We start from the raw sequence: 12,500 nt of genomic DNA, 5'->3' as shown, positions 1-12,500 counted from the left end.
CTAGATATATTTACAATAATGTAGGACACTTTTACTGGTAACATCAGACATCTGGCATTATCAGGACACACTAATATTCCCCCATTGCATTATTATACATTATATTCAACATTATATATAGTAGTTTAATACAGTTCTGGCACTAAAACTCTGAAAACTCTCACACAGTATTTTTCATTTTGGATGAACTATACACAATATACATATTTATTACTATCCAACAATATTCAGTGTTGTATGGTGATATATTGTGAGATGATATATTGTTACACCTCTACTATTCCCCCATCGGAGCGTTTACTGCGTGTCGTTGTGAGCGCACAGACTGCGAGTGTTTAAGTTAATGGAAGGTACGAGCATCAGGAGGGATTACGGCTCAAATTGATTCCAGTCCTGCTTGTATCTAATGACCGGCCCGTAGAGTCGGCCCGTGTGTGTGTTTCAGGCGGGACAACCTCAGCGTGATCCCAACCCTCGCTCTAATATCAAACACATGTGGGCACCTCCATCACTGAGCACCTTTCTCTCTGCCTTCCACATTACAGAGGAGCCCTCGACTGGCACTGACCTCCCGGTGACCCGAGAGAGAGAGAGAGACCGAGAGAGAGAGACCCAGAGAGAGAGAGAGAGAGAGAGAGAGAGAGAGAGACCCAGAGAGAGAGAGAGAGAGAGAGAGAGAGAGACCGAGAGAGAGACTGAGAGAGAGAGAGAGAGAGAGAGAGAGAGAGACCCAGAGAGAGACCCAGAGAGAGAGAGAGAGAGAGAGAGAGACCGAGAGAGAGACTGAGAGAGAGAGAGACCGAGAGAGGCCGAGAGACAGAGAGAGAGAGAGAGAGAGGAGAGAGAGAGAGAGAGAGGAGAGAGAGAGAGGTTTGGTGGAGCTGCTCTTATTCGCCGTCGTGCTGGTGATAAACTTCAGACAGGCTAATTGATGGTCTCGCTGACATAACAATAGCTGAAAGCCTGGAGCTCATTTACAGACAGCTGGAGAGAGAGAGAGAGAGAGAGAGAGAGAGGGCAGGGGACCGACTCAAAGAGACGCTTGTATCACAGCTCTTGAACGTCCCGTGAGCGATAACACATGAAGAATAATGTTTGTGTGTGAGGCGGGGGTTCGTCCAGATACAGTAACACTCAACTGGGTCTCAGATGTTTCTCCTCAACAGCAGAGAACTTTACGAACGAATGTGGAGAGCCGTTCAGATCATGTGATGGGAAATGGGAATGTTTTGGCTATGTTCCCTCAAACGTTCTTCCAGTAATGTTACCAGAATGTTCGGTCAACGTTATCTGGTCTTTAAATAATGCTCTCTAAACATTAGCACAAACACAGTAGTCAAACATCATTCATTGATCTGAAACGTTTCAGTTTGGATGTTCATCTAACGCTTTTAAATGTATCTGCTTGTTTCGGAATGTTCAGAACATTCAAAAGTAACGTTCCATAATGTGTGAAGAATGATGAAATGGAACATTCTTTTAACGTTCAAATAACCAGGAAGAAACGGTTTAAATTTATTTATTTTTAAACTCTAGACTCAAAGTCCATATCAAGTCCAAATCCATGACTATATTTTCTATGAATAGTTGAGACAAGTCCATCTCAAATCTGGATTTGGACTCTAATAAGCTTTAATAATGAATGTGGAGAGCAGTTCAACTCGTTTGATGGTTGTAACCCAGCGAACAGGGAACGTTCTCTCTAAGTCATGAACCTTCTTCCAGTAATGGAATGTTTTTTAAATGTATCTACTAGTTTTTGTAACGTTCAGAGAACATTCTAAAGTAACATTCCATAATGTGTGAAGAATGATGAAATGGAACATTCTTTTAACGTTCAAATAACCAGGAAGAAAATGGTTTAAAACATTTAAAAGAAACTCGGACTCAAGTCCATGACCGTATTTTCTATTTCCGAGTCCAGATCTGAGATGGACTTGAGTGCGAGTCCAGTCTTGTCTTGAACATCAGTCATGTGAGGTTTGTGATGGCAGCTGATGTAACTGCTCCTGTTTTTCTTGTGTTTTCAGGTTCATCAATGCCAGGAGAAGAATAGTGCAGCCCATGATTGACCAGTCAAATCGAGCAGGTAAACATCTTCATCTCAACACTGCTGATCTGAGTCTGTGAGCGTTACAGAATGAATCTAACGGGATGTCTCTCCATCTCGCTGGTTTGAGGGACATTAGTACGTCTCAGTGCTAATTGGCCACAGGAGAACTTTACAGTAATTCTGTTTCTCTTTGTGTTACGGTACATTAGAAAGTGATTTGCATAATCATGCATGAATTCACACCAGGAACAGAAGGGAAATTCTCTAGTTCTTGAGTTCTTGGAGGCTTGATGATGTTTTGAGTAAGAGGATGTACAGTGAACACTGGGATAAAGAGTAAACATCTGATAGTGGATGCATGGAGATGTAGTGTTTCTAGATCTCTGAGATGTTATGATCAGGGTTTGAAATGAACATCCGCCAAACACAGGCAAAAATCAGCAGTGGCGGGAAACGCTGTCAAATCACGAGCCAATTTGGCGTGTTACTTATTATATTTCCTCACTTTGCTGGAGAAGTTCGTTAAGCCTAATCTGTGCAGATTTAGTGCAAATACTCGTGAGTCATCATGATATATTAAATACAGCGTATTGCACAGAATCTGCTCATATCTGGCTAACTTGAACACACTCGTCAGTCGTCACTACACAACATATAACGGCACGCTTGTTCATTTACATTGAAGCAATAGCGAAGATAAAAAGTAAAGAAGAAGGAGGAGATGCTGGATGACAGGATTTAGTTTGAATAATAAATGAATGTAAAATTTGGATTTCATACATTCATATATATATATATATTATTATATCTTTTTTTGGCTAGTAGAAGTTCTGAATGGCCGGTAACTTAGTTAGCCAAATTGGCCGGTAAGTGAAAAAGTTGATTTCAAACCCTGGTTATGATCGGGTCTAGAGTCGGACTCTGTTCAGTGTTGTTGTCTCAACCCTCTCTCTCGTTCTGTTGCTGATGCATGTTGGAGACTGCCAGAAGACGTGTGTGTGTGTGTGTGTGTGTGTGTGTGTGTGTGTGTGTTTGGGCTGCTGCTGGGATAACCGCTGATTGTCTGGTGTGTCTTCTCTCTTCTTCCCCTGCTGTCCACGCTTGACTTCAATCAGGTTTTCTTCTTGATCCTTCAGTGAGCCAGGGAGCGGCGTACAGTCCCGAGGGCCAGCCGATGGGCAGCTTCGTGCTCGACGGGCAGCAGCACATGGGCATCCGGCCGGCAGGTGAGATCTCTTCTGTGGCTCGTGTGTTTCTCAGAGACCGGGTGTGTGCCGTCCTGCTCCTGGCCTCTAGTGATCCTACAGACATTGGCCTCTATTATACACCCGGTGCAATGCAGGCGCGACGCAAGTGTGTTTTGCTAGTTTCAGCCCAACGCAGTTTTCATTTTCTCATCCTGCGCCACATTGATTAAATAGCAAATGCATTTGCGCCGATCTGTTCGCCCATGGTGAAACGAGGTGTGTGTTCAGACACATTGTTGGACCGTTGCTGTTTTGAGGAACTGAAATAGACTGAGCCATTGATTGACTGAAACCTGCTCTAAAGTCAATGGCGCAGTATTATTTTATTTTTTATTTAAAGGGCGCGTTAGTAATGTGCGCCTATAGGCGGGTCCACAACGCGTGCACACTTTGTCCCATAGATGGTCTGCTTGACCGCTTTATCCTCGCGCACGAGTAGATCCGTTTCCTCTCTAGAGAAGCATTCAGTTTTTCCGCGTGCAAATTCCGTCATGTAAATAGTGAATCCGCCGTGGCACAAGCACAACTGGCTTGCAAAGGGAATGGGAGATGAGACTCTGATTGGTTTATTGCACGTAAAGCCCAAAACACACCCATTACTCATTAAGAGAATAGAGACGACCCTTTTAGACCATGAGCCGGGAGCGTCGACCATTTTTCCCATTGTTATACTAGCAAAAGTTTATTCAGACACGTGCTTGCGCCGAACATTGCTTTAGACCATGTGCTTAGACTGTAAAATTGGGCCCTTGACTAGCTGGGCTCTGCAGGAGCAGGATTGGACACCCTTGTCTTGGACAGTAAAATTGGGGTCTCTGGTTCACAGATGTTTATCCCCCGGTGTCTCATATAGGGCTCAAAAATATCTCATCAAATCCTCCCATAATCTAATTATCTGAGCTAATGTCCACTTTGATTTGAATTAACCCTTGTGCAACCTTATGGGCATTTTTCTCTTTTTCAGTTTAATTCTTTTTCTGATAAATTTGCCTGTGTTAATGCCAACTGCATAAATGTTGGCACAGGTGTGTATTATTATTGGAATTTTACTATTTCACACCCATTTCCTTAAAAAAATCTATTTTGCACTAGTAACACAAAATAGTTCCACTCAGCACCTTAAGGACTGTCCCCATTGCAATTTTTTATCCCAGGGCCATTTAAGTTAAAATGATGCAATCTTTGTCAATAGGCCTTCATTCTGTTGGCAAGGCTTCAAAATTTAAATTTGTGGTATTTTGTACCAGATGCTGACATTTTTTCAGGTTTGGCCTATAAAGCAAATACTCGCTTCATTCCTGTTTCTGCTTTGCTGTATTATAGAGCCAATTGGTTAAATTATGCAGCGATAATTGTGTGGATGTGTTGGTATGGATGTCAGAGTGTGGTTTATATGTGTGTAATAAAAAATTGTGTGTTAGTGCGTATGTGTGCTTGAAATAATTGAGAGAGAGAAAACTTTAGCCAAATCCAACCAGTGTGTGCACCAGTGGAGTTTTGCTGCATCTAATGGGGAACAATAGGAACTGCGCCCAAACATAATCTCACTGAAAGCTCATTTTTTGAGATATCATCCTCAAATTTGGAACACAACTTGTTTAGATTCATGGTTTTGATTTTCTAGCAGTTTTAGAGTTAGACATGCTTCATAAAATATATATTTAATATAAAATATTGTTCATAAATCATTTTTATAAGCTTAAACCTTGGTTTCACTTTTAACCTTTTTTTTTACTTCAACAATAATCTGCCATGGGTCTTCTTTAAAATGAGACCACGCTTAATGCTCCCAAGCTCAAGTTTTTATGACAGTTTTTTTGACTCGGACATTTTTGTCCTCTATGGACAAGTTTTTTTACTTGACGCACAAGGGTTAAATGTTAGGGAGATTAAATGAAAAGCTCAATCCCCAGATGTGAAGTGTGTGGTGTGTGGGCACAGTAAAAAACGTTGGGTTATTCTTTTAACCCAACCGCTGGGTTACACATATTGGGTCACTATGTTGGGTTATTTACCAAAAATGTTGGGTCATTTTTAAAATCGTTGGATAATTTCTATTAATAACCCGGCTGTTGGGTTAAATACGTATGTTGTATGTACACTTGTGTGGTTTGAATTTATGTACACAATTATGAATATTTACATTAAATTCTAGACTCCCCAAAATGTTGTTTGTAATTAAAAAAAAATAATTGTTGAGATGTATTTTATTTATTAAAATAATGACATAAATTTAAATAAATAATTAACTTAACTGTTTGGTTACATTTGCATTGCATACCAATGCATTGGGTTAAAATAACCCACAGTTGGGAAGGTGCTATACCACCCCATAGTTAGGTTACTCGTTGGGTTATTTTTAATAATTGTGTGTGGTGTGTGTCTCTGCAGGTCCTATGAGTGGCATGGGCATGAACATGGGCATGGACGGCCAGTGGCACTACATGTAACGGCTCTACAGTAAAGAAAAGGGGGAAGTAAGTACACTAGGACTCGTTCTCTTCCTCCGCCTTTCTTTCAGGAGTCTTTCCTGTCTTTTTCCTGTCAGAATTCCCCTGAAATCCCAAAATAACACCATAGACGCTAGGCTTTATGACCGCCATCACGAGTCAGGTGAGATGCGGGTCGTGCAGTGTTTCCCGGGAAAAAAAAAAACAAGGCAGGAAAGCACTAAAGTGGAATTTATTTATCGGTGCGCTCAACGTCTCACGCGGCCAATGCAAATGTTGGACATTTGGGAGGGGGGGGAATGGCATCTCCTGGGGTAGAAGATGACGGGGTGAAATTAAGCAGGCTCCAGTGAAGCGATAAAAAAGGAGAAGTGAAACTGTCCTCGGAGTGACATAAATCCGTCAGGGGAAGGATTGATGCCCAAATTATCTTATATGCAAAGACGGGAACAGCGCAGTACATTACGCTCCCGGAGAGAGATATAGAGACACGGGTGACACGGCCATCCTTCACCGGGGAAGCGCCTGCCTTTTCCTTTTTTTACTGGGAATGGAATGGGAATATCAGCGTAGGCTACGGGAAAAATGCATTAAAGAACGAGCGTGTGTAAATGCGCTTGCGTTCCTCGTCTGATTAAGCTTCCCGCCACTGACATTTGAGAAATCAAGACGTATGGCGTCCCAAAGGTGGCAGGGCAGAGAAGATTTTATTTAACACCTCTACTTCTTGCTCAATGAGCCTCAATATAATAACACTTGGCTTGATTAAAAGAACCCTTTATATGTAAATAGACAGCGGGTTCCTGTAGGTCAGGATAGCGAAGCTGCGTGTTAATAGACTCAGAAACACGGCGAGCGCGTTCACTAAAACAGCCGCGGAGACAACATTTGCTCAGCTTGGGTAATTTTTAATACGGCGCGGGATAATTCTCAGACTATTTAATTACGTAACATATTTTATGCTTCATGAGCAATTAGATTAATAGCTTAATACGGAGGAATATTAGCCATCTCTGATTCGATTAAGCACAGGCACAATATGGTGTGTTTGCGGTGTAATTATGATGTGTGACGGAGCGATCAGAGAGGTGCGCCGTTTCTGAAGAACACACTTCTACATGACGCCGCTTTATGCACTTTTAACGGGAGCTTTCACTAGTTTCATGAGCTTTAATTAACACGTGCACATCAGAATCAGGCCTGATGACCCTGCCGTGACCCCGACCCCTCCTGTAAACCACTCTTGTTAATGACCCCGGGGTCACGGTACAAAACTCTGACGGATCTGATTCCCAACACTACACACGTATTTCACTCGCACACAGTGCATCTCTGCTGGTATTAAAGGCCCCCTGAAATCAAAATGTAAGTGTTTTTAGCTTTTAGTATGAATATATTAGCCTTAAGGTTATGAATAAGCTTCCAAAAAAATGACAAAATTCGCATTTAGGAGATATAAGCATTCAACACTTACAGTCTCTCACTTCCGCTAAAATGGATCAGGGATTTTTATGACATCACCACTTCTCTTCACATCTTCTGTCCAATCACATGTTCTCTAGAATCTGAAGCTCCGCCCCCTCTGCTATAAACACCACCTGACCGAAGCGAGCGTTGACACACACAGAGCAATATGTGTTGGAGTACCAACCTACCCCTATGCCTTTATCAAATGTCTCTCTTTGTTTGAATATCTCCAGCTGAATGTAGATGACATTAGTGTTGCAGTTCTGACTGTGTGTGTCTCTGAATCTCAGGTCTGCGAGGAGTGTGTGTTCCTCAGCGTGGTCCTGTGGGCATGAGCATGGCATCACCGGCCCACCCACCGAACCCATCGACCCACCGACCCACCGAATCCACCGAACCCATCGACCCACAGAACCCACCGAATCCACCGACCCACCAAATCCACTGAATCCACCAAACCCACTGAATTCACCAAATCCACTGAATCCACCAAACCCACCGACCCACAGAACCCACCAAACCCAACGAATCCACCAAACCCACTGAACCCATCAACCCACGGATCCCACCAAATCTACCGACCCACCAAATCCACTGAATCCACCGAATCCACTGAATCCACCAAACCCAATGAATCCACCGAACCCACTGAACCCATCAACCCACGGATCCCACCAAATCTACCGACCCACCAAATCTACCGACCCACCAAATCCACTGAATCCACCAAACCCACCGACTCACAGAACCCACCAAACCCAACGAATCCACCGAACCCACTAAACCCATCGACCCACAGAACCCACCGAATCCACCGAATTCACCAAACCCACTGAATTCACCAAATCCACCGAATCCACCAAACCCATCAACCCACGGAATCCACCAAACCCACTGAACCCACCAAACCCATCGACCCACCGAATCCACCAAACCCATCGACCCACGGAGCCCACCAAACCCACTGAATCCACCGAACCCACCGAAGCCCTCGTCCTCCTCGACCCGTGTGGCCATGCTGATGCACAGACTCTAGAACTGACCACGACTCTTCCGGACCCGACCAACGCCGACCAACCCGGACAAAAACCCCACGAAAGATGTGTGAAGGAAAAGACAAAAGCGGTGAATTAGAAGCTTCACCTGGAATTCCAGTCGAGCTGTGATCGTTTTTTTAATCTTGTGAATTTTGTTACTTCCGTTGCTGGAGGACCAAGAGCTGACGACGAAAACACTTTGTAAAGTCTTGGGTGTCTGTTCGAATCAACAGAGGATGTTTGAACTTGTTAATACTCATGCACACACACACACACACACACACACACGATAAAAGAAGAAAAGAAAAAAAGACAAAAGAGACTCCAAGAGTTCAAACTACTGTAGTATAAGCATAGAAACTAAATTAAATCTTGTACATTTGTATCACTCGCGTTATGTTTCCTGAGCTAGTCCTAGAGTAAAGCCTGTTGTTCACACTGTGTGTGCTGATCCCGAAGCAGAGGAGCTCCGATCGCAGGAATAACCGGAGAACGGATGATTAGTCCTCCTCCAGCAGTTTCTGCCGATTGAAGCCGCTCTCTTCTCCTCTTCTCTTCTCTTCACGACACCCTCATCCTTTCTTTCCTCATGCGTTTCCCTTCTTTGGTCCATGAATGAATGTTGCCCTGTAGGTGAAGTTCTTTGTTTGAATTGCCCAAGCACTGGATTGTGTTGCTTTTATACGTTTTTATTTTATTATTAATATTATTATTATTATTATTATTATTAATATTATTAATTTTGTATCATGGACTCTCAGAGTAAGAGCCTTATGAAGGACATGTTTCCTGGAGAAAAACCAACATCCTACAACAGTTTCACGCCTGGGGATCAATATATATATATATATACTATATATATATATATATATATATATATATATATATATATATATATAATCTGCCATATATGGACGTTACCGACACGCGGTTCTCTGGATTCTTTGGCACATACAGAAGAGAAGCGATCGCGATGTGAAAAACTTTAAAAAGGATGAAAAAAACAAAAAAAGAACTTAAATTATGAACTCAAAGCTCGGAGAGAAGCTGAGAGAATATTGTAAGAAACTTCGTACAGAGTTCAGTCTATTAATTGTTTCATGTTAGATATTCTATGTGTTTACCTCAATTGAAGACGAATGTTTTTGCTAGTTTCAGATCTGCTGTGGCATTGATATTGTATGTCCATGATTCCCCTCCTCTCTCAGCACGTGCTCCACTAGAAGAAGAATACTGTCTCCCAAACACATTCAATACTTGTATGAGGACTGTGGCGTAATGTTTCAAAGGTGTTCAGTCACAAATGCTGTAATAAATATTTCATTTTTGATTTTGGTAGATTCTTGTGTGCTGTGCAGTGTGTTGCGAATCAGATGTTGATATAAATCCTTATCATTCCTGTTTAACACGATTGCAGGAATCGGCCAGTTTTCCAGTGTGTTGTTGTTTAAGCGCTCAGTGTAGATGGAGGTTGTGGATGAAGAGAGTCTCAGCTGCGCCTCCTGCTGTTTCCTCTCTGCACTGCACCTGCATTTACACTACATTACTTTATAAAACACTAATACAATCATGCATGGCCGTAATACTGATGACGACGCGCACGCGCGTAATTAAAACAAGGCATAAAATATGCGCATAAAACATTAAAACATTTCCAGAAAAAAATCTAGTGAAAAAAATAAAATAAAATACGTTCATAGGCAAATGTTTCAAGGGCTTGATGTGAAAGTGGATCTTTCCTCGTTATGTTAATGTTTAACATGTTTTTTTCTGAATATTTACTGAGGGTTCGTTTGCGCGGAATGTCTCGTTTTAAAGCTCGATGCATTAAACAAAACTGTGTTTTTCCCCAAAGCAGGAGGTGTTTCATTATTTGTAGAGCCCAGTTACATTATTATTAATAATCATTAAAATGTACATCAACGGTAATAATTATTTACAAAAGAATAGCATTGAAAATATGTGTCTAGAACTAAAAATCCAGTTATTAAAATAGAGATTGTGCCGTTTCTACACGCGCAGATCCGGCAATGACACGAAATAAAACCGCAAAGAGATTCATTTATATAAATGCAATAAAGATTTGACTATGACTAAATAATATACAGTCTTTAAAATAAAGATTTGCGTTTTGCGCTGCGCGTGATGCGATTTATTCTCGACCTTTTTAATATACGATTAATTCTAATTCTATATTAGTGTATTCGCAAAGATTCACAAACGGGCATGTGTAATTTTAATGGATAAATTAATAAGCATTCGAGAGAAAAAAAAATAGACGTGCGAAATATTTAATTTGAAATTGTAGAATATGAGCAGAAAGAAAGAAAGAAAGAAAGAAAGAAAGAAAGAAAGAAAGAAAGAAAGGAAGAAAGGAAAGTGAAAGGACCCCGGATCACTGTGAGCTGATTTTAATATTAATAGAGGACAGGAGGCGGACTGAATTGAGCCTGTGACAGGAATGATGGATGATCCAGCCTTCGTCATCATCATCATCATCATCTTCCTCATGTCAGATCACGGGAATGTAAGAACACAAAAGCACACACACTCTTCACACAACAAGGAGAAAACGAGCAAGTGAATTCGGATCGGATGATTTTCACGATTTCACTGATGAAGATGAAGATGAAGATGATGACGAACTCTCTTGTTTTCTACAGACATCGGCTTTAATGCAGAGACCCTGTTCGGCATCTGCTGTGTGTGTGTGTGTGTGTGTGTGTGTGTGTGTGTGTGCGGGGCCCCGGGGTCACGCGCAGAGGCCCCTGATCATTAATCACTGTCAGCATCACAGTGATTCTCTATTGATGAGGATAATGACATTAGCTCACAGTCACTGATCAATAAAGCACATGCAGAGGAATAATGCGACTCTCTCTCTCTCTCTCTCTCTCTCTCTCTCTCTCTCTCTCTCTCTCTCTCTCTGTTTTTCATTTAGAAACAGTGTTCGGAGTAAAACAACACGATAGTAAATCTGCAGATCTCCACATGATCTCAAACTACAGCATTATTTCTCACTCGACCGACAGAAACATCTCTAATAATGAATAAGTGAAGATTTATGAAATGACGCCATCAGCACACACACATATATAGTTTCACACTGACGATGAGGAAGATTATAAGACGTATACAGTATTATGATGAGATACGGCAGGCCTACAGCATCAGTATTTAAGCAATGCCGTGACAAAATATTACGTGGTATTATTGTTATTATTAATATTGTTATTCATTTGAGAATTGTTATTATGGTTTTAATTATTAATTCTATTTTATGTATCTATTTATTGTATATCCTATTACAATTTACGTTGTTTTTTTTAGGCTACTTATTTACAGTACTGACATAATGAAGAAACACAATTTGTGATTTATTATATATGGATTAATATTCTCGAGTAAACTCAGGAAAAAGTCTCATAATTCCTGCGTGTGTGATGATGATGATGATCATGAGTGATGAAGAATCTCCAACGATCTCACAGCACACAACATTAATATTTCTCATTGTATCTCGTATACTGTTATTGTATAAGCTGTGGCATTAATAATAGCCTACTAATCATAATAATAACAAGCAGAAAATGGCCGCACATTTCTGAGGTAAATTCTTAGAATTAGAATTTCTGACTTAAAATGATAAAGGCTTAATAATGAATCATTAAAGACGGAGGAGTAGAAATTAAATCACGGAAACGGTCATTTTCGAGTGGAAACGGACCAAACATTATAATTCTATTAAACAATAGTCCTATCAGAAAATAAAATTCGCAAAAGTGACAGAAATACTGTAGTATATATGAATGTGTTTATCTGGGTGTGTGTGAGAGAAAAAGATTGTATGTGAGTGTAAGTGTATGTGTGTATAAACGCGCGCGCGTGTGTGTATGTGTGTGTGTGTGTGTGTGTGTGTGTGTGTGTTGAAACCCCGGGGCTCAATATCACAGCGACCCCTTCAGGCTGAGACATAAATTAATAAATAAGGGCGTGACGAAATATTTCTGAATCTCATTCCTGTATTTTTATAAATGATTGGAGCGAACGAGATGATCTCACTCACTGAAGCATCACACACTCGTGTGAAGGAGCTTTCCCTGAATCCCAGAGGATGAGGATGAAGATCAGGATCGTCCAGACGAGATTAAGAACAGAAACATCTGAATATTAATGACATTTTTGTGACTTTTCATGATCTCACTGTAAATGCCATTAATATATTATCGTTTCATTCATAAGACAC

General features: G+C 41.1%; 2 protein-coding genes across 5 annotated transcripts in view; both read left to right on the top strand.

Moving 5' to 3' along the window:
* meis2a (Meis homeobox 2a) overlaps nt 1-9,592 on the top strand; it is a 67,308-nt gene extending 57,716 nt beyond the window's left edge. For 3 of the 4 annotated variants that reach the window (XM_082143568.1, XM_082143566.1, XM_082143567.1), the window contains exons 10-13: nt 2,031-2,089; nt 3,169-3,279; nt 5,692-5,777; nt 7,508-9,592. In XM_082143568.1, the coding sequence (XP_081999694.1) occupies nt 2,031-2,089; nt 3,169-3,279; nt 5,692-5,750 (229 nt within the window). In that variant the 3' untranslated portion in view covers nt 5,751-5,777; nt 7,508-9,592. The remainder of the gene's footprint in view (nt 1-2,030; nt 2,090-3,168; nt 3,280-5,691; nt 5,778-7,507) is intronic. The other variant, XM_082143569.1, reaches the window with a different exon arrangement.
* On the top strand, nt 7,552-9,592 carry LOC309479483 (uncharacterized protein). Its single transcript, XM_082143670.1, has 2 exons — nt 7,552-7,571; nt 7,606-9,592. The coding sequence occupies exons 1-2, from the start codon at nt 7,555-7,557 to the stop codon at nt 8,051-8,053; spliced, it is 465 nt and encodes a 154-aa protein (XP_081999796.1). The 5' UTR covers nt 7,552-7,554; the 3' UTR covers nt 8,054-9,592.
* Nucleotides 9,593-12,500: the final 2,908 nt, after the last annotated feature.

This window comes from Leuciscus leuciscus, assembly GCF_965113295.1.
Source record: "Leuciscus leuciscus genome assembly, chromosome: 17".
NCBI classification, from domain to species: Eukaryota; Metazoa; Chordata; class Actinopteri; order Cypriniformes; family Leuciscidae; genus Leuciscus; species Leuciscus leuciscus.
The sequence above is the reverse complement of the archived record's forward strand: the minus strand, read 5'-3'. Positions and strand labels throughout refer to the sequence as shown.